This window comes from Rhopalosiphum maidis, chromosome 2, assembly GCF_003676215.2.
Source record: "Rhopalosiphum maidis isolate BTI-1 chromosome 2, ASM367621v3, whole genome shotgun sequence".
Classification (NCBI taxonomy): Eukaryota; Metazoa; Arthropoda; class Insecta; order Hemiptera; family Aphididae; genus Rhopalosiphum; species Rhopalosiphum maidis.
Window position 1 is genome coordinate 26909883 of NC_040878.1, and position 25995 is coordinate 26935877.

At 25.3% G+C, this 25995-nt stretch overlaps 3 protein-coding genes across 6 annotated transcripts; 1 reads left to right on the forward strand and 2 right to left on the reverse strand.

The window, feature by feature from the left end:
• Window positions 1-853: 853 nt before the first annotated feature.
• LOC113552371 (B-box type zinc finger protein ncl-1-like) lies at window positions 854-7690 on the reverse strand. Of its 2 annotated transcripts, XM_026955240.1 has the most exons (14): window positions 7572-7690; window positions 5573-5749; window positions 5378-5513; window positions 5110-5292; window positions 4875-5021; window positions 3872-4105; window positions 3710-3810; window positions 3445-3649; window positions 3018-3348; window positions 2843-2953; window positions 2545-2762; window positions 2129-2492; window positions 1835-2067; window positions 976-1074 (listed from the first exon to the last, which is right to left on the reverse strand). In XM_026955240.1, the coding sequence occupies exons 2-14, from the start codon at window positions 5656-5658 to the stop codon at window positions 976-978; spliced, it is 2448 nt and encodes an 815-aa protein (XP_026811041.1). In that variant the 5' UTR covers window positions 5659-5749; window positions 7572-7690. The 2 variants fall into 2 exon arrangements, with proteins under 2 accessions (XP_026811040.1, XP_026811041.1); XM_026955239.1 differs by lacking the exon at window positions 7572-7690 and having other exon boundaries at window positions 854-1074; window positions 5573-5658.
• A 293-nt stretch (window positions 7691-7983) lies between these two features.
• LOC113555185 (GATOR complex protein MIOS) lies at window positions 7984-15653 on the forward strand. The gene is made up of 16 exons (XM_026959556.1): window positions 7984-8404; window positions 8522-8661; window positions 8741-8941; window positions 9000-9275; window positions 9388-9580; window positions 9734-9924; window positions 9991-10175; window positions 10242-10375; window positions 10895-10990; window positions 11360-11583; window positions 12576-12706; window positions 12769-12907; window positions 14263-14404; window positions 14493-14715; window positions 15143-15375; window positions 15451-15653. The coding sequence occupies exons 1-16, from the start codon at window positions 8391-8393 to the stop codon at window positions 15530-15532; spliced, it is 2604 nt and encodes an 867-aa protein (XP_026815357.1). The 5' UTR covers window positions 7984-8390; the 3' UTR covers window positions 15533-15653.
• LOC113555183 (E3 ubiquitin-protein ligase HECW2-like) lies at window positions 15600-25975 on the reverse strand. Of its 3 annotated transcripts, XM_026959555.1 has the most exons (14): window positions 25746-25975; window positions 25496-25636; window positions 20346-20459; window positions 19629-20276; window positions 19436-19571; window positions 19172-19340; window positions 18925-19110; window positions 18489-18844; window positions 17848-18042; window positions 17420-17788; window positions 17162-17357; window positions 16899-17097; window positions 16294-16492; window positions 15600-16099 (listed from the first exon to the last, which is right to left on the reverse strand). In XM_026959555.1, the coding sequence occupies exons 3-14, from the start codon at window positions 20443-20445 to the stop codon at window positions 15988-15990; spliced, it is 2865 nt and encodes a 954-aa protein (XP_026815356.1). In that variant the 5' UTR covers window positions 20446-20459; window positions 25496-25636; window positions 25746-25975; the 3' UTR covers window positions 15600-15987. The 3 variants fall into 3 exon arrangements, with proteins under 3 accessions (XP_026815356.1, XP_026815354.1, XP_026815355.1); XM_026959553.1 differs by having other exon boundaries at window positions 25496-25975; XM_026959554.1 differs by lacking the exons at window positions 25496-25636; window positions 25746-25975 and adding an exon at window positions 24819-25051.
• Between the last annotated feature and the right edge of the window lie 20 nt (window positions 25976-25995).

Genomic DNA, 25995 nt, shown 5'->3' on the forward strand with positions numbered 1-25995 from the left:
TTATTAACTATTTAAAATTAAATCCATTTTTAGTTCAGCAATTATATCATGAAATTGACTTATTATTTATTTTTTATGCCTTATGGCCATTATGAAAAAAATGGCTTCAGTTAGATGACTAGATATTTAAATTAATTTCATGTTATGATATGAATGTAGAACCAAGAAAAAAGTTGTTAAAAATGTATCGCAATATATATTTTAAATAAGCTTAACAGGTTTGTTATATTATCACGGAACGTTAAAGTTTGAGCGAAAAATAAAAAAAAACTTGTATATTTTAAGGTGTTAAAAAAAAGTAATAACAAAGAAATTACAATTGGTACTAATTAGTAACCAAAATAACAAAAAAAAAAATAATATCTTAATATTGCAATTACGTATGAGAACACCATAACGAGTAACTAACAATTAAACAACATGCATGTTATATAATATGTATGAGTATATATATATATAAATATATAATAAAAATTTCAAAAATTTTGCCTATATCTAGATTAATTTGACTAAAATGTTCACTAGATTGTTTAAACGAGGTAAACGTCCATTATTTACAAAAAAAAAAATAATAATAATATATATTATGTATATAATAAATGATTTATGATATTTAAAAAAAAAAATACAAGAAATTTAATATTATGAGACTTTTAAAATAAAAACAAAAACAGCTCATACATTTTTTTACCTTTTAATAAATAGGAACTAAAATTACTTTTTCTTGTTGAGGAAATAAATTAATTTAATAATAATAATAATAATAATATAAAAGAAAAGAAAGTCAGTAAAATGTCAGTGTTCTTAAAAATAAAAATAAATTTGTTAAATCTAGAAAAACAAAAAAATGCACTTCGAGCAGTCTCAAAAATTAATTAACTATTTATATAATAAAAATTGAAGAATAACAGGAAAAATAAGTTAACAAATACATTTTCGGGAGAAAGCTTTTTAGATTTTTTTTTTTAGAGTCACTTACACAGTTGCGTTCAAAACAAGAACATGGTGATTATTTTTTGCTAAAGTTACAATATGACCACCACTAGTTATTTTCAACCCACAACAACGAGACACCTAAAACAAATTTAATTATTTTAATTAAAGTATAAAAATTCATAAATTTGTTACTACTAAATCTTAACAGAAATGTAAGATAAGTATAAAATGTAACAACTGAATATTTTAGTTTTTATACCAACATTCAATAATAACATGATGGTACAAGCTATATATTTTTATACTATACACCATAATTTTTATTATACTAGATTTTTTTTTCAAAAATCAATTTAAGGATTCTTTTATTTTTTTAAATAATTTTTATTGTGCTTTAATTCAAATAAAAAAAGTCTGATTTAAGATATAGTGAAACCTCCCTTAACAGTTAATGGACATCTCTAAATAGTAGACATTTTTAGAGGAACGGGGACATTTTCACTAATTTTCTATAAGAAAACCTCTTAATACAAGACACTCTAAATAATAGACACTTTTATGACATTTTAACTTTTGATCTTAATAATTTCTAACATAACTTTGTGGAATTAGAAAATGCATTAACACATGAAACAATCTAAAGCAACTGATTTTTTTAATACATGAATAAATAACTTTGAATAAATAAATCAATTTTTTAATTATAATTTCAATTTTCTATTTCTCTAATATTATATCTTTCTCTCTAAATACAGGACAAAATTTCAGCGACTGAGGGTATCCGGTATTTAGAGGTTTCACTGTATTTATATTATCCTATATAAATAAAATTAATTTATAAAAACATACATCAAGTTACAATATACTCCAATTTAAATCACTATTATAATACACTTACTTTAATATAAGGACACTCTAAGTCTGTTAAATGAGTGCCATCATGAGAAAAAACAGCAACATGGAAACGATTGCCATGAGAATCTCCAACTAATATTTCTCCATTTTCCGATATATCTATGCCATTCGGAAAACTAGTGATGTATTCACCACCAATACGTCTTAAACACACACCTTCATCATTAAACACTACAATTGAGTGTCCTTTGAAATCGCAAACATAATAATCATCATCTAAAAAGAAGATAATAATAAATACATATTACACGGATGAATTTTATTTGAAAGCACAAACCTCTGACAATAATGTCTGATGGTTCTTCCATATATGAAGCACAATCAAACCATTTCATTATACCGTTATCTTCATTTACATTTAAAACAAATACTGTAGGGTGTACACTATCAACCAGTGCAAGATGTCCATTAGCAGTCACAGCCACTCCAGCAACAATTTCAATAAATTGAACCTGAATCTTTTTTATAAATTTACCCGTAGGATATTCAAATATCTGTACTCTGGATCGATCAGAACCACGATCACAAACAACTATTTGATTATGGTTTAAGAAAACCACTTTTCTAGGATAAAATAAGTATCCATCCTCTTTCCCTTCTCTGCCAAATTCAGTCTTATAAGTACCATCTTTTTCAAATACCTAAAAACATTTAGTTTTAAATAAATTTTAATTAGTTTTTTACAAAAATTACTTGAATCCGATGGTTGTGCGTATCAGCAACAACAATATCTTCTGTAGGACTAAGACAAAAGCCATGAGGTGAATGGAATTGTCCAAGACCACTCCCCATCTGACCAAATTTTGCTACTATATCCATGCTAGGCCTACTAGAATGACGTTTTGGTCGAGTTGGTGGAGCTCTTCTTTCTTTGCTGTACCAACTTGAATTAGTAGCTACTCCATAAATATCTAAAATATATTCGTTTTACACATTTTCATTATCAATATATTAAAATATATAAATATTTTTATTTAAATATAAAAATTACCAGGAGATAAAGTAGTTGTAGGAGAACTCATAGATGACACACTACCAACAGAAAATGGATCTAAGCCAGATTGATTCAAAACTAATGGACTCATCAGGCTTTGAAGCATACCTAAATAATATAATATATATAATAAAATATTATTTATTTTAAGTTTAAAAATAATAAATCTTACTATTATTGTTATTGTTGGTATTCAAATTATCTAGTTTAGCAAGTGCTTGTAAGTTATTCAACGCAAAATTACCATCCAAACTAGTTGGTGTGTTCAATAAATCACCCAATGAATCAGGAGATGACATTGTTGATAAAATAGGATTATCATCAACATTTAATGAACATAAGCGAGCTAAGTTTAAATCAAATATCTGTGAATCGACCATTGGTGACAACATAGGTGAAGGAAACACACGGTCAGTTAAAAAATTGGTTCTTGGAGTAGGTGGAGAGATAGGTGCAACTGCAACATTCATCCCTTGTTCTGTTTCAATTTGGCCAAAATATTTCTATAAATATTAATTGGACAAAGCCCATATTGCATTATTATAATAAAATAAAATAAATATGACTAATTAAATAGTTTTACATGAATGATTTCTTACTCGGCAATGATTTTCAAATCCACTAATATCAGGAGAATACATAAGTTTAGCATCCACATCAACATCTGGTATTTGACCAAATAGCTGAAGCATTTGAGTAAAAATTAATTTTTTTAATGCCATAATTTCAGATTCACTTCCATTTTCTAATAGACGTGTAGCAAATTGTTGCACTCCACTGATGTTGTCAGTGATTTTCTTCACTCTTAAAATAAAAATTAATTTATTAATAAACATTTAAGTAACTTGAAAATGAATATTATACTCTTCAAATTTATCCATTATTTTTAATTCTTGTTGCTTTTGGGAGGATTTAAGCTGCACTAATACCTCATTTTTACATGTATCTAATATAGCTTTAAAACTCTAAAAAAAAAATAATTGTTAAAACATTACATAATGTATGAAATTATAATAATATAATTACATGAAAAGTTTCTTCCACGTTTGATTTTACATGATCATGAGAAGTTTGTAAATTGTCCAGTGCTTTTTCTAAAGTAGCTGGTAAAGTTGAAACATTTTTCATAACATTCTTACTTTCGCGTACTAAATACTCTAACTCGGTTCCATATTTTTTATAAGCATTGGAAAGACTATCATAACTATGTTGGCATGTCCTTGGAGAAGGTATATTGAGACATTTAGTACAAGCTAACTCCTATAAGTATAATTTTGTATTATTGATAAATTATAATAATTTTATTAAATTAATACAAATCTATATTTATTTGTATTACATTCGTTATCATATAGGAGAAAAATCTTATTCTAGAAACCGGGGATATTACATTATTTAGCTAAAATATAATTAAATAAGTGTGAAGTTAATTAATGAGTTTCTCTAAAATGCAATTAAATTCTTTTCTAAAATAAATTAGTATATTTAATACATTTAACTTTAAACTAAGATTAAAAATTAGGAAAAAAAATGCATTTTAGATCAGATATTAAGAGGATGATAATACTCACATATGTTGTCTTACTAATGTACATCATAAGAAATTTGCATTCAGCAGTACACGTTTTACAATATCTTTAATATTAAAGTAAATTTGCTTATAATCAAATTTAAAGGTAAGAATATTATCTTGGAAATGTCATAGGTTTTTATTGATATTATGATTTTAAAGTGAATTATAGCTATGTAAAATACTGCAGTTTTAAACAAATAATGTTCATAACTCACTTTAAAATGATGATATCAATAAAAATTAAAAACATACATAGACCTTATACTAATAGAGGTACATATGACATTTTCTAAATAATATTCTCAACTTTAAATTTGATAATAGGTAAATTTATTCCATTATTAAAACTAATATTACAAAATGTGTTCTACTGAACACAAATTTGCTATGATGTACGTAAGTAAGACAGACAATACATGTGGGTATAACATTTTCTTAGTAAAAATTATAACTTACATTACAAGTGTTACAATAGTACACCATTTGTTCATTATTATGTTTTTCACATAAAACCATTTTATGTAGAGCAGTTTTATCCTGAGCACTCTGAATCATTTCCTCAATGGATACCATATAATGATACTGTCCAGGCGTCACAAGCATCTAATCAAAATAAAAAAAAATGTTTAACCATCAAAATTATTTATACCTTTAAGTATAAATAACTAAAATATAACATTTAAAACAATACCTTATGCATACTTTCACAACCAGAACACAAAAAATTGCAGCAAGTAATACATTTATGAGTTGCTTCTTTATTATCTCTACAAGATTTGCAAACTAGTCTATGGGTTTTTAACATTTCAACTTCAAGAATATCCCTAGTCACATAGTCTTGAGGTAATGTCAAAGTTCCACGATTTAATTGAGTCTAAATATTAATTATAAATAGTTTATCAAAATGCATAGTAGATCATTATAAAAAAAAAAAATAATAATAATAATGAAATATATACAGTTGTTGGTTGACTGCATGTAGGACATATTATGTTAAGAACACTAAACATTGAGTTAACATTTACAAGTTGTAAAATACATTTTTCACAGAATACATGCAAACAGTTCAGTACCCTTGGACACATATACTCATTCCTGTAACAAAATAATTGTATTAATATAAAAACACAAATAAAAAGTATTAAATAACTTACTTGCAAATATTACATGTATTAATTTCCAAATTAGTTTCATTTTCAATCAAAAAGTCATTACTTGAATCTAAAGACGATGTATCCATATTTAAGGATTTTTAATTATATCACGACGGAAACTTGTATACACTTGTATCAATTTTGTTATTATTGGAGTACTATTTTAAAATTATAACTCTAAAAGTAAATAATAAAACAAAAAGATTAATAATTAAATATTATTAAAAGCTACAGTGTCAGGTTTTTTTGAGTTAAAGTTGGTTTTTGTTTAACACTTTGAATGCAGTATGTATTGACCTGAGCGACTTCCTGAGTGGAATATTTTTATAATAATAGTAGTAAGTATAGTAGTAATAATATAAAAATATCTGGAATTTCACACCACCGCGAATTAAACAATTTCAACTTTTTATCTGTGAGGAGGCGCAAACACAAATAGCTTGTTGTATGCAGGTATTATTGGGAGAGGTCAAAAAGTAATACAGGTTGTCGACGATGCATCGACACCCGCCGCATAGAACAAAAACAATTTGTCGACGATGCGTCAACATCAGCAGTCAGTGTTAATATTAACTTTGCAGACTTAATGGAACTAATAAAATAAACGAGTTCCATACATTAAATAAATAGTAAAACAATCATTTTCTTTCATTAAAATTAATAATTTAAATACATAATTAATATATTGTTCTTTCCCTTTTTAATGTGTACTATTATCAATATCAATAAGATATTTTCTTTAATTTTTATAAATTTAATGAAGGAGGAACTTGAAATATAAAAAATATAACTGGTATAATTTTATATTTATTTATATTATAGATATGATAAATATAATCTTATGAACATACTGAAATATGAATATTATTATATTAACATAAATAATATTGTTCAGAATTAAAGTAAATCCTTATTAGAAAAAGGTATAAACCTTTACAATTTACATCTATAATTATTATATATATTTTTTTTTTATGGTAACACAAATGAAATAAAATCCATGATAGGATTACTTTCTGCCTAATTATTCTACTTTGTCCAGCTAGAGAATACACTGATACTGTGCAGAATAACTGATTGTTTAACTGAGGTATGTTTTATCACAGTACAAATAATGTTATAATAAATTTAACAGTTTTTATTAATCTACCATTACAGAAACAATAGTTTTTATTTAAATTGACTTACACATTACTTATTATTTGTGCATTACAATAAATTACTACTTCTTTTTGATTAACGATTATTTTTAAAGAAAAATATATCCAAGGATGTAGGAAAGTACATCACTAGTATCCCAGAATATAAATATTCATTACTAATTAATGTAGTGTATGTTATGTAATCCAAATGTACCATAACACTTAATATAATATGAACTATTTATTTATTTTTGAATTGAATTTGTAGCAATGACCAATTTATTTAATTACACTATAAACAATATATTTAAATTTAAAAAACAAGAATTAATAATAATACAAATTAAGTCAATTTTAACAATAATTTTAAAATTAATGTATATAAACAGGTTACCTTTTATAAAATATTAATTTGAGTATTAACTATTAAAAAAGAAATTAACTACCTTAAACAGCATCAAATGAGTTACAAATGTACATTTTATTAATATTATCAAAACAAGTATATTATTAGATATTATATTCATAAGTAAATAACTCTTTGGTTACATATACCTATATTATAAACTTTATTAAATAATTTTATGCATGAATATTCATTCAAAAATTATAATGAACGTTTAGCAACTATTCTAAATGAAATGAATGAATGGTTTGAGTTTTGGATACAGATAAAATAATGTACTAATTACAGACGATTAAAATATGGAACAGAAATGAAAATATAAAGTCTTATCAATTTTCACAATTTTTACAAAAATTTTGAACCCCTCTCTCCAAGAGCATCACTATGGACCTAAATTGTTTCACTACCTTATCGAAATTAAATATAATTTAATTTAAAATAATAATCTTACCAGAACACGTTGAATAAATATATCATGCGAAAATGCTGGTCTTAAAACAAGTAATAACGCAGCTGAGTCGCTGAGAAAAGTGACTAGACGAAAAACGGATTGCAACATGCAAATAACGGATGATAGAGAAAGGGGTCGGGTCGGGTCGGCGGCCATTCATGGTACACCAACAATATACACTATGACCATGGTAACTAGTTACTCAATTATTATCTAGGAGCAACAATTTGAAAATTGGAACATACTCATTACATAATATAGTCATTAGTCATTACCATATTGATTACTATTATTTACTTATATTTTCTTCTCTACTCATTTTTTATTATTTCGCAAAAAATATAGAACAATACAACAATTTTATTAAAATGATTCAATACAAATAAAATTTTTGGTTGAAAACTTATATAAAATGATTTTTAATTTAACACTGATATTACAGAATACAAATTAACAAATAAAAACCAGTTGTACTGTTGTTTAGCAAGTTAGCCTGTGTAGAAAAATCACATTGATTATCTTATTTTATCAACGCATGAGACGTTTTAAGATAATAAATAATATCATAATGATGTTTATAATATATGATAAATATTAAATATGTTTTTCCAATAACTGGTATTGTTTTCATTTGTCATGCTAACATAATTAATATAAATGTAAAAGAATGTTTTATAATTAGAAATTGCATTTTAAAACAGATTATTATTATAGAGTTTTGGAAATGTAAGGTTCTGTGCTAAATTATAAAATATAAACATTTTGTTTGTAATTTAATGATTGTTACTACTTTGAAGTTTGAATTGAAATATTGTTAATATGTTTGTTTCTCGGTAATTTTATTTTTATAATTTAAGTATCATTATTTAAATACATACCTATTTATACTTTATAGTTTTATACTCTTTTAATTGTTTTTGCATTTTATTGAATAATATTTTTATGTCTAGGGGAGATGTACCAAAACTGGAAGTACAATGGTCTCCTGTACATAAAAATAAATTTATCACATGGGGTCCTGACATTCGAATGTATGAAGTAATAAACACTGCTATTTCTGAAGGTTCAAAAAGTAGTGACATTCCAAAAGGTTTTATTAATTATTCATACATAATTGTTTATATTTTATATTTATGTTTTCAATCTATAATATTAAAAAAAAATTATAGGTTTAGTTTTGTCTTCTAATACATCAGCTAATTTGTTAGCAACAAGTACAAATCACCGTTATGTTAAATGTATTGATATATATCCAAAACCAGAGTCTGAAATTATGCTTGCTATTGGACATGCTAACGGTAAAGTGACTTTTTGTACATTTGGCTTAGCAACAGTCAATAATACATTAGCTGGACTTGAATTAGGACCAAGTAAGAAATTAATTAAATTAAAAGAAAAAAATAGCCCATAGCTTTTATATTTTTTTAGATTCACGCTTTTCTCGTCAGTGTAATGCTATATCATGGAATCCAGTTAATTATAATTTGTTAGCTTGTGGTTTGGATAGACATCGTTCAGATCAATGTGTTCAAGTATGGGATGTAGAAAAAAGTCCTTTGATTAATGCTGAATTATCACCAGGAAAACCGTTCTTTGATTATGGAACGGGAGAAACTGCTCATTCTTTAGCTTGGTTTAATTCATCTCCTCATGTTTTAGCTGTTAGTTGTAATGGTAAAACCATTCGTTGCATTGATATTAGAGGTAAATTTAGTTAAAATGTAACTTTATAATTATTAATTGGTAGTTTTAAGATTAATTGATTTCTTCTTTTTTTTTTATTTATTCAATTAATTTTATAAAATTGAATTTTCAGATGCATCTAAATCAACAAATGTAACTCAAACTCGAGCAGTATATGGTATTAATATAGCTGTATATAACAATAACCATATTGTTTCGTATTGTGATAATAGTATAGTTTTGTGGGACTCAAGGCATTTAGAAAAACCTGTTGTAACTTTAACACAAAGTAAAAGTGTTTCTAAAGTTCAATGGTGTCCAACAAGGTAAAATCTTGACTTTTATTGTGTAATGATCTACTAACATATAAATGTTTAAAATCTTATATTTTATTTTATTTACTTAATTTAAATACATAAATTATAAGTATATTTCCTACTTGAACACCGGCTTATACATCATGAAATTTATTCCATTAGGCATAATTTATTAGGGTCATTACAAAAAGACACTATGGCTATAAGCTTACATGATATGCAACAAAGCATGGATGAAGCAGAACCTTCAGCTTTAGAAAGAACTGTACATCCTGGACAAGGCAACATACATTTAGCTTCATTTTCATGGCATCCAACTCATGAAAATAGACTATTAGCTATTTCTCAAACTGGTAATATTTTGTTACAATCAATTTTATTTCTATTAGTATTAAATTTATTTTATCTAATTATTTTAGGTGTCTTAAATGATTATTTTGTATTTGAGAGGATGACTTTGAATTGGTCTACTAAATCAAATATAGCTTGGACATATGGGCAACATAATCTTAAATATATTAGTGATAAAGACTTGATTTATTCTTCATTTGAAGATATATCAACTATTATTAAAATGCGTGCGTTTTCACAATATGGCATTAAAGTATAGATATTTTAAATTATCAATTCTTTAAATTAATTTTATTATCTTTGTTCCTTACTTATTTAGGACTTTGCAGAGAACGCTAAACTTGTAGATGATCCTATCATAAAAAATGTATGGAATTGGTTGGATTTAAATAGGAAAGTTACTAAGGATGGTATTGTGCCTACAACTCCAAATGTGCCATTTCCAGGAATAAAGTAAGTATCTTTCTAAGATACAGGGAACTAATATAATTAATTTGTCAAGCAATTTTTATAATTTCAGTTACTCCAAATTAATTTATGTTTGAAAGTCAAACCTAACCATGGTTTCTTTATATTTAAATATCATACTAACTAATTTTAAATAAATCAATTTATTTGATAAGCTAACTTTTCATAATTAACAAAAAATAGTATGGTAAGTAAATCTTTAAATGTTTTATTACAAATACAATTATATACAAATTCCAAACATTAATATACTCTCAAAATTAAATCTCCATGTAATTAATAGTTCAATATTGAAGTAAATAGAATTCTCAAGTTTTGTCTTTATGAAATATATTTTAAAATAATTATAGCTTTTACAAGATTTGAAGTATTTAGATATATCGCCTTAAGTCAGTTTTACTTTTAAATTATACCTTTAAAAATACTTAAGAATATATGAAGTCACTTCCGATAAACTATAGTCAAAGAACTTTAACATATTTATAATTGAAAAAAAAATATTAGAACTGTTCTAGGTTTAGATTCTGGATCTTCTATGCCAAAATCAGAATTAAAGCATATGCAGTGGGTCGATATTCAAGGCACAGTAAAAACATATCGGTATGTATAATGTTAACATTATCAAGTATATTGGAAAAAAAATTTTATTCTAGACTAATTTAAATACCAAGTTTCCGCTTAATTAAATACCTGTAGTGTACCTTAAGTTTGACAAGCTGATTCAGATGTTACATAAAGATTACACAGTGGCTCTTAATTCATTTAAATGTGTCGATTTGATATCTTAATAACTAGTATTGGTTTTTAGATATTTCATTGTATTTAGACTCGGTTTATATTCTTTTTTTTTATATTAAATAAAAAATAACTTATAGTTTAAATTTATAATAGTATTAATAAAATATTTGTTTGAGTATATTTTAAACTTATTAAATAGTAGATTTTTAATAAGAGCTTCTTATATTTTAGGAGTCCGGCCAGAGATAATGCATTATTTTTATGTGACTGGGGATTTGATCGTAATAATGCATTACATATATCTGCTTTGCTAAGAAAATTAGAAAATGAAAATGCTCATACTAGAGCAGCTTCTATAGCAATTTTTAATTTAAGAATGCGTGATGCCATTGAAACATTGAATAAAGGTGCAAATCAACAACCCAATTTAAGCATGATTGCAATGGCTTTATCAGGTATAACTCTGTTTAAATATACTTTTGTTATTTTATCAAAAACACTACATTAAAATATTATTCATGATATATATACATATTAATATTTAAAGGTAAACAAAAAAAATATAAATAGTATTTTTATTTCGGTGCAAAATATTGTATTATTTTTAAATGAGTGTTAAGAATTGTCTTAAATTTCCAAAGCAATGATACATTTGTATCTTTTGTTAAATTCTATTAAGTATCAAAAGAGGTTGGTAATACTTGATAATTCTTCTTTTAATAATTAGAATGTCCACAAGTCATAAAATTACGTTAAATGTCTTATCTCAGAAAATAATACATAACTTTTTCCTTCTTGAATACATTTTTTGGAGTATAAATTATCATTAATTATATACTAATAAAAAAAAAATAAAAAGGTATTTTTAAACCAAAATTTACTTTATATTTACTTTCCTTAGTTGTTTCTAAATAAAAAAAAAAAATGATTTTGAAATACTAGAAAGTATTCAAATTGATCATATTTTAATGAATCTACTTTAAATACAAGTATTAAATTAAATTATAAATGACAATATATTATTTTTACTATTATATAATAACCTATTTAATTCTAAAAAATCACAATTTTTTTAAATGGCTAAATATCTAAATGATGTCAAATTCAAAATAAAAAACCTATACCTTGTCCAGCAAGTGAATACATCGCGGCTCGATGAAAATCTGTGCATCCCTACACAACGTCTTTCTATTGAAACTGATTCCACCATGGCGAAGGGGTAGAATTAACGTGTTCTCGCTGGATAGAGTTTAATTAAATAATTTTATAAGTGGTTGTATCTTAATATGTACAAGTAATTTTTAACATAATAGACAGACAATCAAAATTTAATCTTAAAAAATTATGAATTAATTGTCTTACTAACTTTTTTATATTTAAATATATAATTATATATTTTAATAATTATTAACTTTTTAATCTAGTTAATTAAAATATATATTTTTAGGTTATAGTCCTGATAAATATAGCATGTGGCGTGAATTATGTTCTAGAACTAGAGAAAAACTAACTGATCCATATTTGAGAGCAGCATTTGCTTTTCTTACATCAGAAACAGAATCGCATGATGCTGTTTTGGTAAATATATCATTTTCTAAAATCAATATTTGCTTTTAATTTGTGCTTCAATATATTTTCAGAATGAAGTTGGCATACCATTAGAAGACAGAATAGCATTTGCTTCAATTTTTTTGTCTGATGTAAAATTAACAGAATATATTAATACAATTACAGATAAATTATTAGATCAAGGAAATTTAACTGCTATATTTTTAACAGGTAAATTTTTTTTAAAGCAAAAAGAAGATAACTATATTTTGGCAAATAATAGGAGTAGAGTTAAGAAAAAAATGTTATTTAAATATCTCATTTTATGTATTAAAAATAATAAAACATAAAAACTGCAAGGATTTAAATAAGATTTTTAAATTTCAACAAAATAACTAAAATTGTTATTCTACATTTAGATACATAATTTTTACAAATTTCATCTTTTTAAAAAAAATATTTACATTTTTATATTTTTTGATTTTTTGATTATAATATGAATATATAAAGAACCTAGTATTCAATTTTTAGTTTCTTAGCTATAAAGATTGCAAAGTAAAATATAAAAATAAACAGTTTTTTTTACGTAAGAATAATAAATTTAACATTACACTTATATAAATGTTTATAGAATCACTATTAATTTTTTAATTCTTGTAATAACTTATGACTTATGAGAAACCTAGTATTACATTTACTTATCTTGGGTATGAATTTTTAACTAATTTGCAAATTATTGATATTTTGACTAAATTCAAACTAATAAAAAATGACTGGAGTTTTACTCAATTTATATCATTTATACCTAGGCTATAATACAATGACCAGATGGCAGACGTCTTCATGTTAGTTTTTGTACAACTAAATTGTGACTGTGCATGATTTGTAAATAGTGACATTCGACATTGAAGATGTTTTGACTATATGACCTGTTATGCACAACTGGTCATCTTATTCCAGCATAGGTTTAGAACAGTGGTGACCAACCTTTTTTTTTTACCAAGGGGCCATACAAAAATTAAAAATACTTAGTGGACCAAGAATTTAAACTTTTTCTTTTCTTTGAATGTTATATTTTATTTTAGTTATATCTTAATATTAGTATATTAATAAATTTAATTATTTATTACATATTGCTTGTTTTTAAATTAAATATAAATATTAAGTACAAATATATGTAATTGACAATAATAAGATAAGATATAAGAAATATTTTATAAATGTTATATTTTTAATTTTAATTACATTGACGGGTCGGTTAATAAATGATTGCTGGCCGTTGGTCACCACCGACTAAGAAAATACTTTTATAAACATTTGATAAAAATTTCAAGTATTTATAGCTATTTGTTTTTAAATTAAATGAAATAAGAAGTGATTTTAGATAATTGGTTTTGTATACAAATTCACGGTTTTCAGTTAAAAGTGTTATGTATTATTTACTTTTGACCTTTAAAGTACCATATAAATTCACCAAAAAGATATTAAAGTTGAAAAAATAAATAAACAAAAAAACACAAATCATTATAAAATAAAGAATCTATAACATTAATGATTACCGATTTGAATGTTTTTTTTATTATTAGGGTCGTCTCCAGATGTAGTTCCATTACTACAAAGATATTTAGACAGTACAGGAGATATTCAGACAGTTAGTATATTAGTCTTAAAGACAATCCCAAGTGAAATTGTTCATGAAAATGCAGTGATGATGAGTTGGATCAATAGGTATGAATCTTTTAGTTCTATTTTGGTTTTTTAATTTATAATTTCCCAAATTATATTTTGAATTAAATCTTTTTTAACTTTTAATTAGTTATCGAGAAATGTTAAACCAATGGCGAATGTGGCATATACGAGCCAAATTTGATATAGCCCTCAAAGCTGTTAAACCTCCGCCCCAAAATGTATTTTTAACCTGCAATTACTGTGGAAAAAATATCTGTCCAGCAGCTGATGAAAAAGAGAAAGAAAATGAAAAAGAAACAAAAGTGTTAAAAATAAAAGACCAAACAGAAAATGGATCAAACAATTTTAAAGTATGTATCAAGGAAAATTATGATTCTTTAAATACTTGCAGTGCTTTAACTGTTGAAGTGACTTTTATAGTCAACATTTCTAGAATCTTTTGTCAATATTCAAATTTTTATATTTTAATTTATCCTAGCCCAATATAGTAAAAATATAAAAATTCTTAGGAATTTAACTATTCATCTTGATGATAACAAGAAAACTTGAAGATCCTATCAAATATATAACAATTTAACTGAAATTTAAAATATTCTTTGGTTAAACTTATGTGTTATGTTCTTTATTAAAATTATCTTAATAGTTACACCTTACAACTAAAGTACTAAACTTTATCATAAAAATTGAATTTTTTTATTCTGTATTAAAAATAATGTAACTAGCGTTTTGTCTATTCCAATATTGATATGTATTTTTAATTAATAATATTTATTTCAGTTTACATCATGTCCTAATTGTCAAAGTCCACTGCCACGATGTGCGTTATGTCTTGCACATTTAGGCACTGCTAGTGCCAAAGTACCATTAAGAAAAACATCTGGCAAACAATTAACATCTAACAGTTCATATGTATTAACTGGGCAAAGTGTTAATAGTTTTTCGTATTGGTTTTCATGGTGTCCTACATGTAATCACGGAGGTCATTCTAATCATATCAGTGACTGGTTTAAGTAATAATTCAAATAGTTATACACTTTAATACATGATATACATAAAAATTTATTTATTTATCATTTTTTTCTTAGGAATCACTTGGAATGTCCAGTCGCTGATTGTGTTTGTCGATGTTATTCTTTAGATTCAACAAGTCGCTATTGTTCTGTATAGCGCCAGAAGTCAGTTAAAAAATTAATAGCAAATTTTAGGAAAAGCAATAATACAAATAAAATAAAAATATTAACAGTAACAAATGAGTATTTCTTTTCTTAAACATCAAGATGTGAGAGTATTAGTCGAGTTTTAACAGAATAACAAGAAAGTAAATAAAATAAATGTAAGGGAATCATAACCATATCCTGTCATTACTAGGCTATTTGTTACAGGATGTAATGGTAATAACTAGATTAAAACATTTTTGAACATAAATAATAAATAAATTTTGTTTAAATATTAAATTTACAATGATAATATAATTATTTTCACTCTATAGGTTTTTTATATATAAAATAACAAAAAAAAAAAAATCTTAAAAATGTTCAATAATTAATTTCTGGTCTATAAATCGTAATTTCTACGTTTTTAGCCTGAATTTAGCTATAAAAAAAAATATAAAAAGACACTTATTACTCCATTCCAAACGTATTACTTTCATCTATAGCTAACAATAGTTTTTCGCAAAGTAAATTTTGAGTAGTGTATGGTGGTAAATCAAGACGATTGAAACATGTATGTGCCCTAAAAAATAAAAAATAAATTAAAACATAAATATGTTTTTCAGATATTAAAATTTTTTACATTAAAATGAAACCTCTTAGTGAATTAATACTATTATATTGAACCAAATTATTTTTGTTACATTGTAAGTATAAATTATTACACAAAAATATTAAATTTACCCTAATAGAAAATTATAATATTTAAAAAAGTACCTTGGTAAACTGTTGGCTTTGCCCCATTTTTCAATACAAAACTTTCTAGCACTAGTAGACCCACGAAGAGCAGAAAATCCTTCGTATGGTATACTAGATGTGCCAGTTACAAACTGAAGTAGTCTTAATCTTTGTTCATTAGTAAATTGTTCTATTGAAGACCAAAACCATCTAATAACTTGGTGTCCATCATGGTAACCTAAAATAAATTGTGATATTGTTAGAATAATGCAATTTTATAAACATGCAAAATAACAGTTATTTATCTTTACAATAATTATTAATAATAATATAAATGTTATTAATCAGTAGGCAAATATTTTTAATTGTGTATTTAAAAATTTAGAAATATTTGACATTACAGTGATGTTATTGTGGACTTAAAATACATACATAATCATTGAGTTAAGTAAAATTTAAAATTATTATGTACCAATTTTAATTACATTAAAAATGTAGTTATTATTCATTACTTTAAAAATTAACAAAAACATACATTGAATTTATTTTTAACAAAATTTTAAATTATTTTGGGTAAACAAAGCTTGTATTTAACTTATTTCTAAATACAATTACAATTTAAGAGTGGCAAAACATTTAATTACCTGATCTATATTCTGTGTTACTTCTCCAGTCAGATAAATCTATTTCAACAGTTCCGGCAATGACTAGTTCTAATTCTTGAGCATCGAAGACTGATACTAACCGTGGATCAACTACATCATAAAATCCTTGAACCAGAGCTCCTGTTTGTTCAGTAACACCACGCTCTAATCGCCATTTTACTATTTTGTCTATGTACTCCTATAAAAAAATGAACTTTAACATTAAAGATACAAGAAAAATATTAAGTTATTAATGTATTGACCTTTTTATTTTTATCAGTGACAAAAATACGTTGACCTCCAGGTTTCAATTCTTTTTCAACTGTTTGACCAAAGACTTCTTCAGTAACTGAAAATGTGAGGTCCAACATTTCTCCTGATATATCTCTTTCTTGTACCCAACATAATGATTGATGGAATTCTCGGTCAACAGATTCTAAGTCGCTCAAACTCATAGGTCTAAATTTCAAAGTTTATTAGTATAATTTAAATTAATAAAAAAAATTAAATTTTATGCTTACAGCTTTAATAGAGTTTTGTAAAATGGCCGAGTAAAAAATGCATCCAATAGATATTGGTGGACTAATGCTAAACCTAAAACTCGTCCGCTAAATCTAAACCAGTCTTCTTTATTATTAACAAATGCCGCCGACATAGGCGATATTTGAACAGTATAAGTATCATTAGCCGAATATTCAAAAAGGCCGTAATAGGGGTTGAACAATTCTCTGGATATTAAAAAGAAAAACTCTCTAGATGGTCCACCATAATCAAGTCCTTCTTCATTATCAAACTGTGCAGATAGTTTACATTTTTGTAAATCTTTTTTAGGCATGCTCATTATTTTATTGTATGCATCTTGAAGTAAATGATCTCGTCGTACATCAATCCTAAAGAATTTATAATAATTTAATAATGGTATAATTTTTAAGAATTTCATCAACATTACTTAAGTTTTCCTGGTCCTTGTCCATATCCTTTGGTTTCCAATTTTTTGTAAAAGTTCCTAAGTTTTGCTTCAAAATCTCTTTTGAATGGAGGAACCGTTCTATTTGCCCTATTCATTATGGGGGATTGTTGAGGAGATACTCTTGTGTCTCTGACTCTAACGGGTACATAACTCATTATCTCGTTCTCAAATAAACTAAAAATTAAAATTAAGTTGACTTATTATAAATCTTCTATATGAGTGATATTCAAAAAGCTGTTATGTGATTCATTAAGTAAATGATTTAAAAAATAATTAGATAAATTATTTTATAAAAACCAAAAAAAATTGAATATTTTTTTAATAAAGGATATTTTAATAACACATTAATAATTGTACAATTATAAGATAAAACCATAAATATTATTTGATACTTTATTTTTAGTTTTTTCAATTTAATTTATAATAGTAACTGATATTTTTTTAATATGACTTGTTTCTATATTGAAAGAAATAGAAATAGAAAACAATTTAAAAATAAAATACTGTCCATAAATTAGTTGGTTATAAAAATTAAATTTGCAGATGATATGGTTTTATAAAAGTGCAATAAAAAAGCAAATTTTAACTTATGAATTTTAATTAATAATTATATTATTCACCTTAATAAAATGTTGAGTTCTAGTTCATTTCCAAATGTATCTAGAGATGGAATACCATCAATTCTTATTTGGTTTATTTTATCTTTTAGATTTTGGTCAGTAGACAATTGTGGATACCGTTCAGCTAATATCTCCAATATATTTGGTTGGCGTATAAAAGCTACCACTTTTTCATTATAGGCTGTTGGTATATCCACTGTATCACACAGCATACTATCAATATGCGTAATAGTTGGGCGCGGGGGAGGTATTGGAGGTTCTTGAGATGTAGACGGCAATGGCACAGAAAGATCATTCAATGGTAAACGCGGGTCAATAAAAGTAGTCATTTTTGTAGTATGGTCCATAAAAAATACCTATAACATTTTACAATTTTTTTTTATTATTGTTATTATATGTATATATGTATATCTATTATTTTTCTACAACCACTAACCTTTCCAGCAGCATCAGTTTTAGATGTCCATCCTCTAGGAAGCGTAATTCTTGTATTGGCAAATAAATTCAAAAGGCTTACCAAATCACTATGACTTTGATACCGTTGAAATAATGATGGATGATTTCGAATTTTAGGCACAATATATTTAAGCGATGATGAGCTATTATAAAGTGCTAAAGCTCTCTATAAAAAATGTTATAAATTATTAATTCATTTACTAAGAACAAAATATATTCAATCATACTTGATTTTGCTGCAGTAAAGTTGGAAATTCTTTTTTACTAATAAACTGTAATGCTATACTTGCATTATCTCTAAATTTAGTTTTAGATGAATCTAATCGTAATGAATCGGTTCTAGATAATGTGTTACATTCTGGTTCTTGTGAAATAGTTCTACGTATACTTTGGTACCTAAAATTATTTAACCATATATCTAATTAATATTTACAGTTAATAAAGCAGAAGCATAAAATAAAAGTAAATTATTATTGAATAGATAAATTGACCTTCTGTCTAATTGTTGTCTTTGTTGATAATAATGCATATCACAAGTTTGTCTAGAAGGACGATGCCAAGTAGTAGTTCGATTAAGATGGTCTATATAAAATATTCTACCATGACTATCCATTCGAGCTTCCCAATCTGGTTGAATAACAGAATATTAATTATCTATATTTTAAAATAATTAAAAACCACTACCTGGTGGAAGTGTAGTGTCTCTTCTACTTTCCGTTCTTCTTGGCTTTCTATTTTCATCTGTTAACATCATAAATCTTGAGTGTTCTCTTGTATCATTTGACAATGTTTTTTGAACAGAACATTTCATATTAACATGATCTCCAGCTCGACTAGAAGCTCTAGTTAAAGGTCTGTGTGCTTTAGACTCAACAATAGGAGAAACATTGGTAAAATCAGAATTATCCATTAAACCTTTTGGTTTTAACTGACGTAATGCATCCAACGGGATATTAGTAGTTGGTGGCATTGCCCAAGTTCTTTCTAAAGGTTTATGTTTGTAAGTTCGCGGTGGAAGAGGTGGAGGAGGGGAATCTGGAACAGGAGTATCTGACCAGATTTTAAGGTAGTCATTGTTTTCAGCAACTGGTAGTTTTTTATCAACATGTTGAACATGAACATCAACTTTAGTTTCAATAATTTTAGTTCCAGTTTGTGTTAATTTTTCTGAATTTTCACATGTTTCTGTACAGTTTTCACACACTTTAGACTGTTTAGCATTCTCGTTACTGTCTGCTGCTAACTTATACACAGAGTCAAGGTCAACTGGCTGTGATTCAGCCAGACAAGACAAGCCGCTGCAGTAACGGAAGCAAAAGAATTTTCCATATCCTAAAAATATATTTTTATAATATTATAAGAGTTAAAGCAAAAAATAAGAATAATAATTTTAATACAAACCTTCATTCATGGATGAGCAGTGTGGAAAATCAACTAACCACATTGCACTTCTTTTTGACGTGCCATTGATAGGTTGTGTGTATCGAGCTATACAGGTCATAACATTCTTCTCATCTAGAAATTAGAATAAAATAAAAATCAGACATATTTACTTATATTTTAAATCTTACTAAAAAAATTATTTTTCACAACTTTTAATCAAATCTTAATCTACTACCTACTTAATAGTAGGTAAGATATTGAATAGTACATTAATCATACTTTTAACAATTAATCATTTTATGATATTTTGTACTTTCATTTATTTGATTTATTAATAAAAATAATTTATGAATATATATTATTTTAAATTGAAAAATACTTTTCATAAATAAACATTGTACTTATGAAAAAAATATATTTATCATAGTTTAAGGATGAGAATATAGTCAAAATTTAACTTTAAAAATACATACAATTTAAATAATAATATATTTTACTGTAAGACACATAATTCTCACTATAAATAATTAAAAGTATAAAATCATATGATAGATATGATTTTTAGTTTTAATAGATACTAGTAAACTAGAGGTGTCATTATTTTAATATTATCAATGTCTGACAATCAATTAAAACACGCACATTAGACAAGACATAATGTGCTAGATATAAAGACATTTTTCCATGAACATGTTTTAACTTCTTATTTATTACACATTAGTTTATTACTTTAGAAATAAATTGAAGAAAAATGTAATATATTATTAATAAATTACAAAGAATTTATAAGGATTACTATTATTTATGTATATATTATATTAAATACTATAATAATAAGTCTGTCATCTATTACGTTTTCAGAGTAAAATCACTAAAATGATTTTAAGTGGTGGGTAAATTTGAATAAAAAATGCAATTTTTGGTTAAATTAAGTTTGTTATTAAACTAACTTTTTCAACGCAATTAATGAAACATATATTTTGATATTAATCAAAATTAAAATTAAAATCTCAAAGAGATGAAAGGGGATGCAAAGTTATAGTTATTAGAAATCATTTTTGCTATGAATATTTTCAACTAATTTTTATAAATGATTAATAAGTTAAAAAAGCAAAGTAGTTGTATTTTCAGTTCAAGTACTATTATTATTTATTTTAAGAAATACCTCTCAAACTTAAGTCTAATTTAGTGCATACTTCCAAGAAATCTCAAACTACAAAAGGTATTCTAATCTTGGACTAGTTTCAGAGTTTCAGATCTACCAGATATTAAATGCAAAACATCATGCAGTCTCAAAAACTAGAGAGAAGTTAAAGCAATCTTAGGCTCACTAAATTTTGGGAACATAAGAATTAGATATTAAAGCAGTCACAAAACCATAACAGTTTAGATACTGAGTATCACCATGTCTCTTTTAAAGTTGCTATGACACTAAAATTTGTAGCAAACGTGTAATTTAAATACTGAACATCGAACATCATGCTTTTATTTGTAAAACGTAAGGAATTTTTTAATAATGTTGCATTTGATTATGACCCATTAGTTGACCATGTTAATAATTAATTAGTTATCTAAGGAAGAAATTTATGTGGTTATTCTCGTAGCAAAATCATATTTCATTATTAGGTGAGCAAGAGCCCTAAAGCAACTTTGGTACAAATGTAATAAATGAAGACGTATTTAAATAGATTTGTAAGGTATAATTTGTGCTTTCAAATGACATAATTTTGTATGAAAACAGAACTTATAATGACTTACTTACTCATCATTACTCGTAATAACAAAACTATGACATACAAACGAAGCCTTAAATATATTATCTAGTACAATTAATAGTAGTTTAAATATATTCAGTGGTGCACACTAGAAGATTTAAGAGTAGCTACTACTACCTCAGAAGTTTTTGCTGGGTGGTCTCTTTTGCCTCAAGATACTTATATCATAAAAAATGTACCATGTATAAAAATAAATTATAGAATTCTAACCCCATAGGTCTTTTTTTGAAAGCAATTTGATGGGTAGGTGATATATTTTTCCATTCAATTTGCAACCCTTATTTATTTTTCAACATGTGCGCCATGAATATACTTACAATTAAATAAAAATTATTTTGATGATAGAAATACTTAAATAATTTTATGAATATACATATATCATAGATAAATAATCAATTTTTAATTTATTATAATTTTCTAAATAGTTATTTTTTATCGTTTGAAGTATTTATAAGCTATAAATGAAATATTTAACTTAAAAAATTCATGCAAATGTCAAATCAATTTTTATCCCTACTGAGATTCAATTTATTGAGACTACTATGATTTGTAATTTTAATATCTTTATGCCGGGTAACAAAAAAATTGATTAATTTAATGGACCTATCACAAGCCACTAAATTATATTTAAGGAATCATTAGCTTAATATTGATTTATTAAGTGTTTTGTGATTGTTCATGCAAACTGGCATTATAGAGGTGGCCACATATGTGTGGTTGGTGACTCCGCCTCTTATCGACACCAGCAAATTAAAACTTGATATTTTTAATATTTTAGGTAATGTTATCACACCAAAGACACGTGCATTTCAAATGTAAATGATTAAATAAAATTATATTTTGCTGACTCAATGTGAGTAAATGCCTACTATCCTGTAGAATTTAAAAAAGGCAATAAAATAGTCAATAAAGATATTTGTTTTTAAATATCTCGCTAACAGCCATTTGTGTTTGAAGACTATCTTGTGTAATATCGCCTCGAGGTAAATAGAGTCACTAATCACACATACATTTGGCCGCTATACTAGTATACTACTCATACTTACAAATTATAAGCAGTTATGTATCCAAGGGGAGAAGGGGGTTTAGATATTCAATTGAACCATATGTTATATTCTTTTATAAAGAAATAATCTCTATTTTGATTACTGAAAGTTTTTTAAAAACTGAACAATATTGTTTAATGTTTAGACCAGTGTTTCTTAACTTCTTTAATATCATGAAACACCAAAAATAATATTTTTTGTATGCAGAAACCCTATGAAAATTATCTTTAAAAAATAAGGTAAACAACACATGGCAATTATAAACCTCTGAGTAATCTTTGCAGAACCCTAGATAAGCTAAAATACTTAAGAACTAATGTATTCTTTTAAAGAAACTTTAAACAAGTAAAACTTACTTGCTTGTAAAATATATAAAACAGACTTGGCAAAATTAATTAGAAATTAAATTTAACTTAAATAATTAATTACAGTAGAACCTCATTAATTTAGACTAATTGGGGGTCTAGGTTCTGTTTTAATGAGTCAGGATTAAACAAAATAACCAAAATATGTGTATTATATATTTAAGATTATGTATTATAATTTATTTATTTATTTTTTATTAAACAGATAAATAACCCAATTACATATTATATAGAAAAAGAGTGCACAATTACGTGACACAAGATAAATAACTACATAGTATAAGGTAAATAAAGGAAAATGTGCGAAACTTGTAATAACTTGTATTTTAGAATAAAATAAACATGAAAACAGCCTTTATCAACAGTCCAGATTAAGCAAAGTCCTGTCTAATAGGGTCCGGATTAATGAGGTTCAACTGTATTAATTGACATTCATAATTATATTTATTAATAAATTATTAAAATAAAATAACTATCATAAGATTATAAGTCAAAATATTATTACAAGCAACTATGAAGTAAAACAATGTTATTATGTAGAATAAAGTTTTATTTTAACAAATTTTAATGTAATGAAATCAAAACTTAAACATATATTGAATAATTAAGTTATATGTTTATATAATAGATAATTTATTTATGCAAGTATCTAAAGCAATTGAATATAAAATACTTAATTATATTGATAAAAAATAATTTTAGTATTATAATCACAATTTCAATTACATGCATTTAAGCTGTTAAATTAAATCATTAATTGTACATATTTCACTATTATCCTTACATAATTTAAGTACGCCAAAGCTTTATTTAAAATAAAATATAACTGTGTTATCATAATACATAACAATCCTTTCCTGTTTAAAATATTATAATATGGTTACATTGAATAGCATAGTTTTGAGGCAAATAGATAAAAATTTTACATTTTATCAATAAAAGAATCCAATTATCTATCTTATATTTACATTAGGTACCCAGTCTTTAAAATAAAATAACAAGTTGCTAAATAATATTAAACTAATAATAGTATGACATTTAATGTACCTAGTACCTATAGCCTATAGGTACTATTATAACTATGATCACAATGAGCAACGTTAAGAATGTTTTATCAAACATAATTAGTGTCTTATACATTAAATGATATTAATGTATAAAACTTGGTCATGCTGAATGAAATATTCTTGCGCAATATAAAATCAACAATGCTGAACACATTGAAGGCCTTATGTGATCGTATATTATGTATGTATACACATATACATATATATCTAGCCTATAAAGTATAACTCCTAAACTTACCTTTTATGTAGCATTGAAGGGTTTGCAACTATTATTCGAGTAACACTAAATTTTACAAAAATAAACGCGAAAAACATCAACCGGAAGTGAATAACAGATACCAAGTCCGTAGAATACGATTTAACAGGATTTTAAAAACACGCTCACAGAGAGAGAGAAAAATAACACTCATATAAAAAGCAGTGCCATGCCCTTAGAACGGATATATATGACCATTTGCCAATGAATGAAGTGAATAGATGAATGAAACGGAAACCCCCCGCCTGCCGACCCCACTCTCACTTCCGGTACATAACCCAAAATTACTATGGGCCACGAAAACATGAATGAACGCAATGCTACCAACTTAAATAAGACTCATTTTACAGAAATTGATTTCTATTATTTTTTGCCAACATTACAGTTTTTAATAAAAAAAATTATATTATATATTATTGTTTATTATAATAAACTAATAAATAAGTACCTACAAAGTACATAATTAATAAATTTGATGACAACTATTAATATTTCATCAAATTTGTGTACTATACAAATTAATGAATATACAGTAACGCCTCATTATAAAGAAAATTAATAACAAATTGTGACAAAAGTTAAATTTTATATTTACTTGTTATTTTATGTTAAAAAAAAATAAAATACTAGTTTTTCAAAAAAAAATATAATATACGGACCTAATTTGAAACATCCAATCCAGTCTTTTGTTTGTCGATCATCTTTAACAATGTTCCATAATACCTTTATCGATAATCGTAAACCATCTTCAGATATGTGAACTTTATTAATAGAAACTTTTAGATATGTGTTGTCCACATCTGAATTAACATAGACAGGTTCGTTTTTGTTATTTTTGGGGATACTATTATTAACCGATGTTGACAATTTTTCAACTGAATCATCATTTGTAATAGAGTTAATCCTCACTTCCAATATATTCACAACAGATTCTTCTGAAACATTGTTTTCTTGCAAAATTGCATCTGTACCTTGTAAGATTTCTGCAGCCAGGTTGAGAATTAAAAATAAACAATACGTAAGAATAACTTAATGAAATATTTTTCAAGGTTTTTTAAAAGATTTTAAAAAATAAATGATTAACTTGTAAGTGAATTTTCTGAAAAATGCAAAAAATACTTATAACCTAATTACAAAGTTTAACTGAACATTTAAGTAT

What these genes read in the sequence shown, in the direction of transcription:
- LOC113555185 (XM_026959556.1), top strand. An exon ending in AATCGCATGATGCTGTTTTG is followed by an intron (nt 12,707 to 12,768) that starts GTAAATATATCA and finishes ATATATTTTCAG; the next exon opens with AATGAAGTTGGCATACCATT. An exon ending in CATATCAGTGACTGGTTTAA is followed by an intron (nt 15,376 to 15,450) that starts GTAATAATTCAA and finishes TTTTTTTCTTAG; the next exon opens with GAATCACTTGGAATGTCCAG.
- LOC113552371 (XM_026955239.1), bottom strand. Translation starts at nt 5,658, where the DNA reads ATGGATACATCGTCTTTAGATTCAAGTAATGACTTTTTGATTGAAAAT. An exon ending in TACCAACAATAACAATAATA is followed by an intron (nt 2,954 to 3,017) that starts GTAAGATTTATT and finishes TATATTATTTAG; the next exon opens with GTATGCTTCAAAGCCTGATG. An exon ending in TACAACTACTTTATCTCCTG is followed by an intron (nt 2,763 to 2,842) that starts GTAATTTTTATA and finishes AATATATTTTAG; the next exon opens with ATATTTATGGAGTAGCTACT.
- LOC113555183 (XM_026959555.1), bottom strand. Translation starts at nt 20,445, where the DNA reads ATGACCTGTATAGCTCGATACACACAACCTATCAATGGCACGTCAAAA. An exon ending in AGACAACAATTAGACAGAAG is followed by an intron (nt 19,341 to 19,435) that starts GTCAATTTATCT and finishes AAATAATTTTAG; the next exon opens with GTACCAAAGTATACGTAGAA. An exon ending in TACAAAACTCTATTAAAGCT is followed by an intron (nt 17,358 to 17,419) that starts GTAAGCATAAAA and finishes TTTGAAATTTAG; the next exon opens with ACCTATGAGTTTGAGCGACT.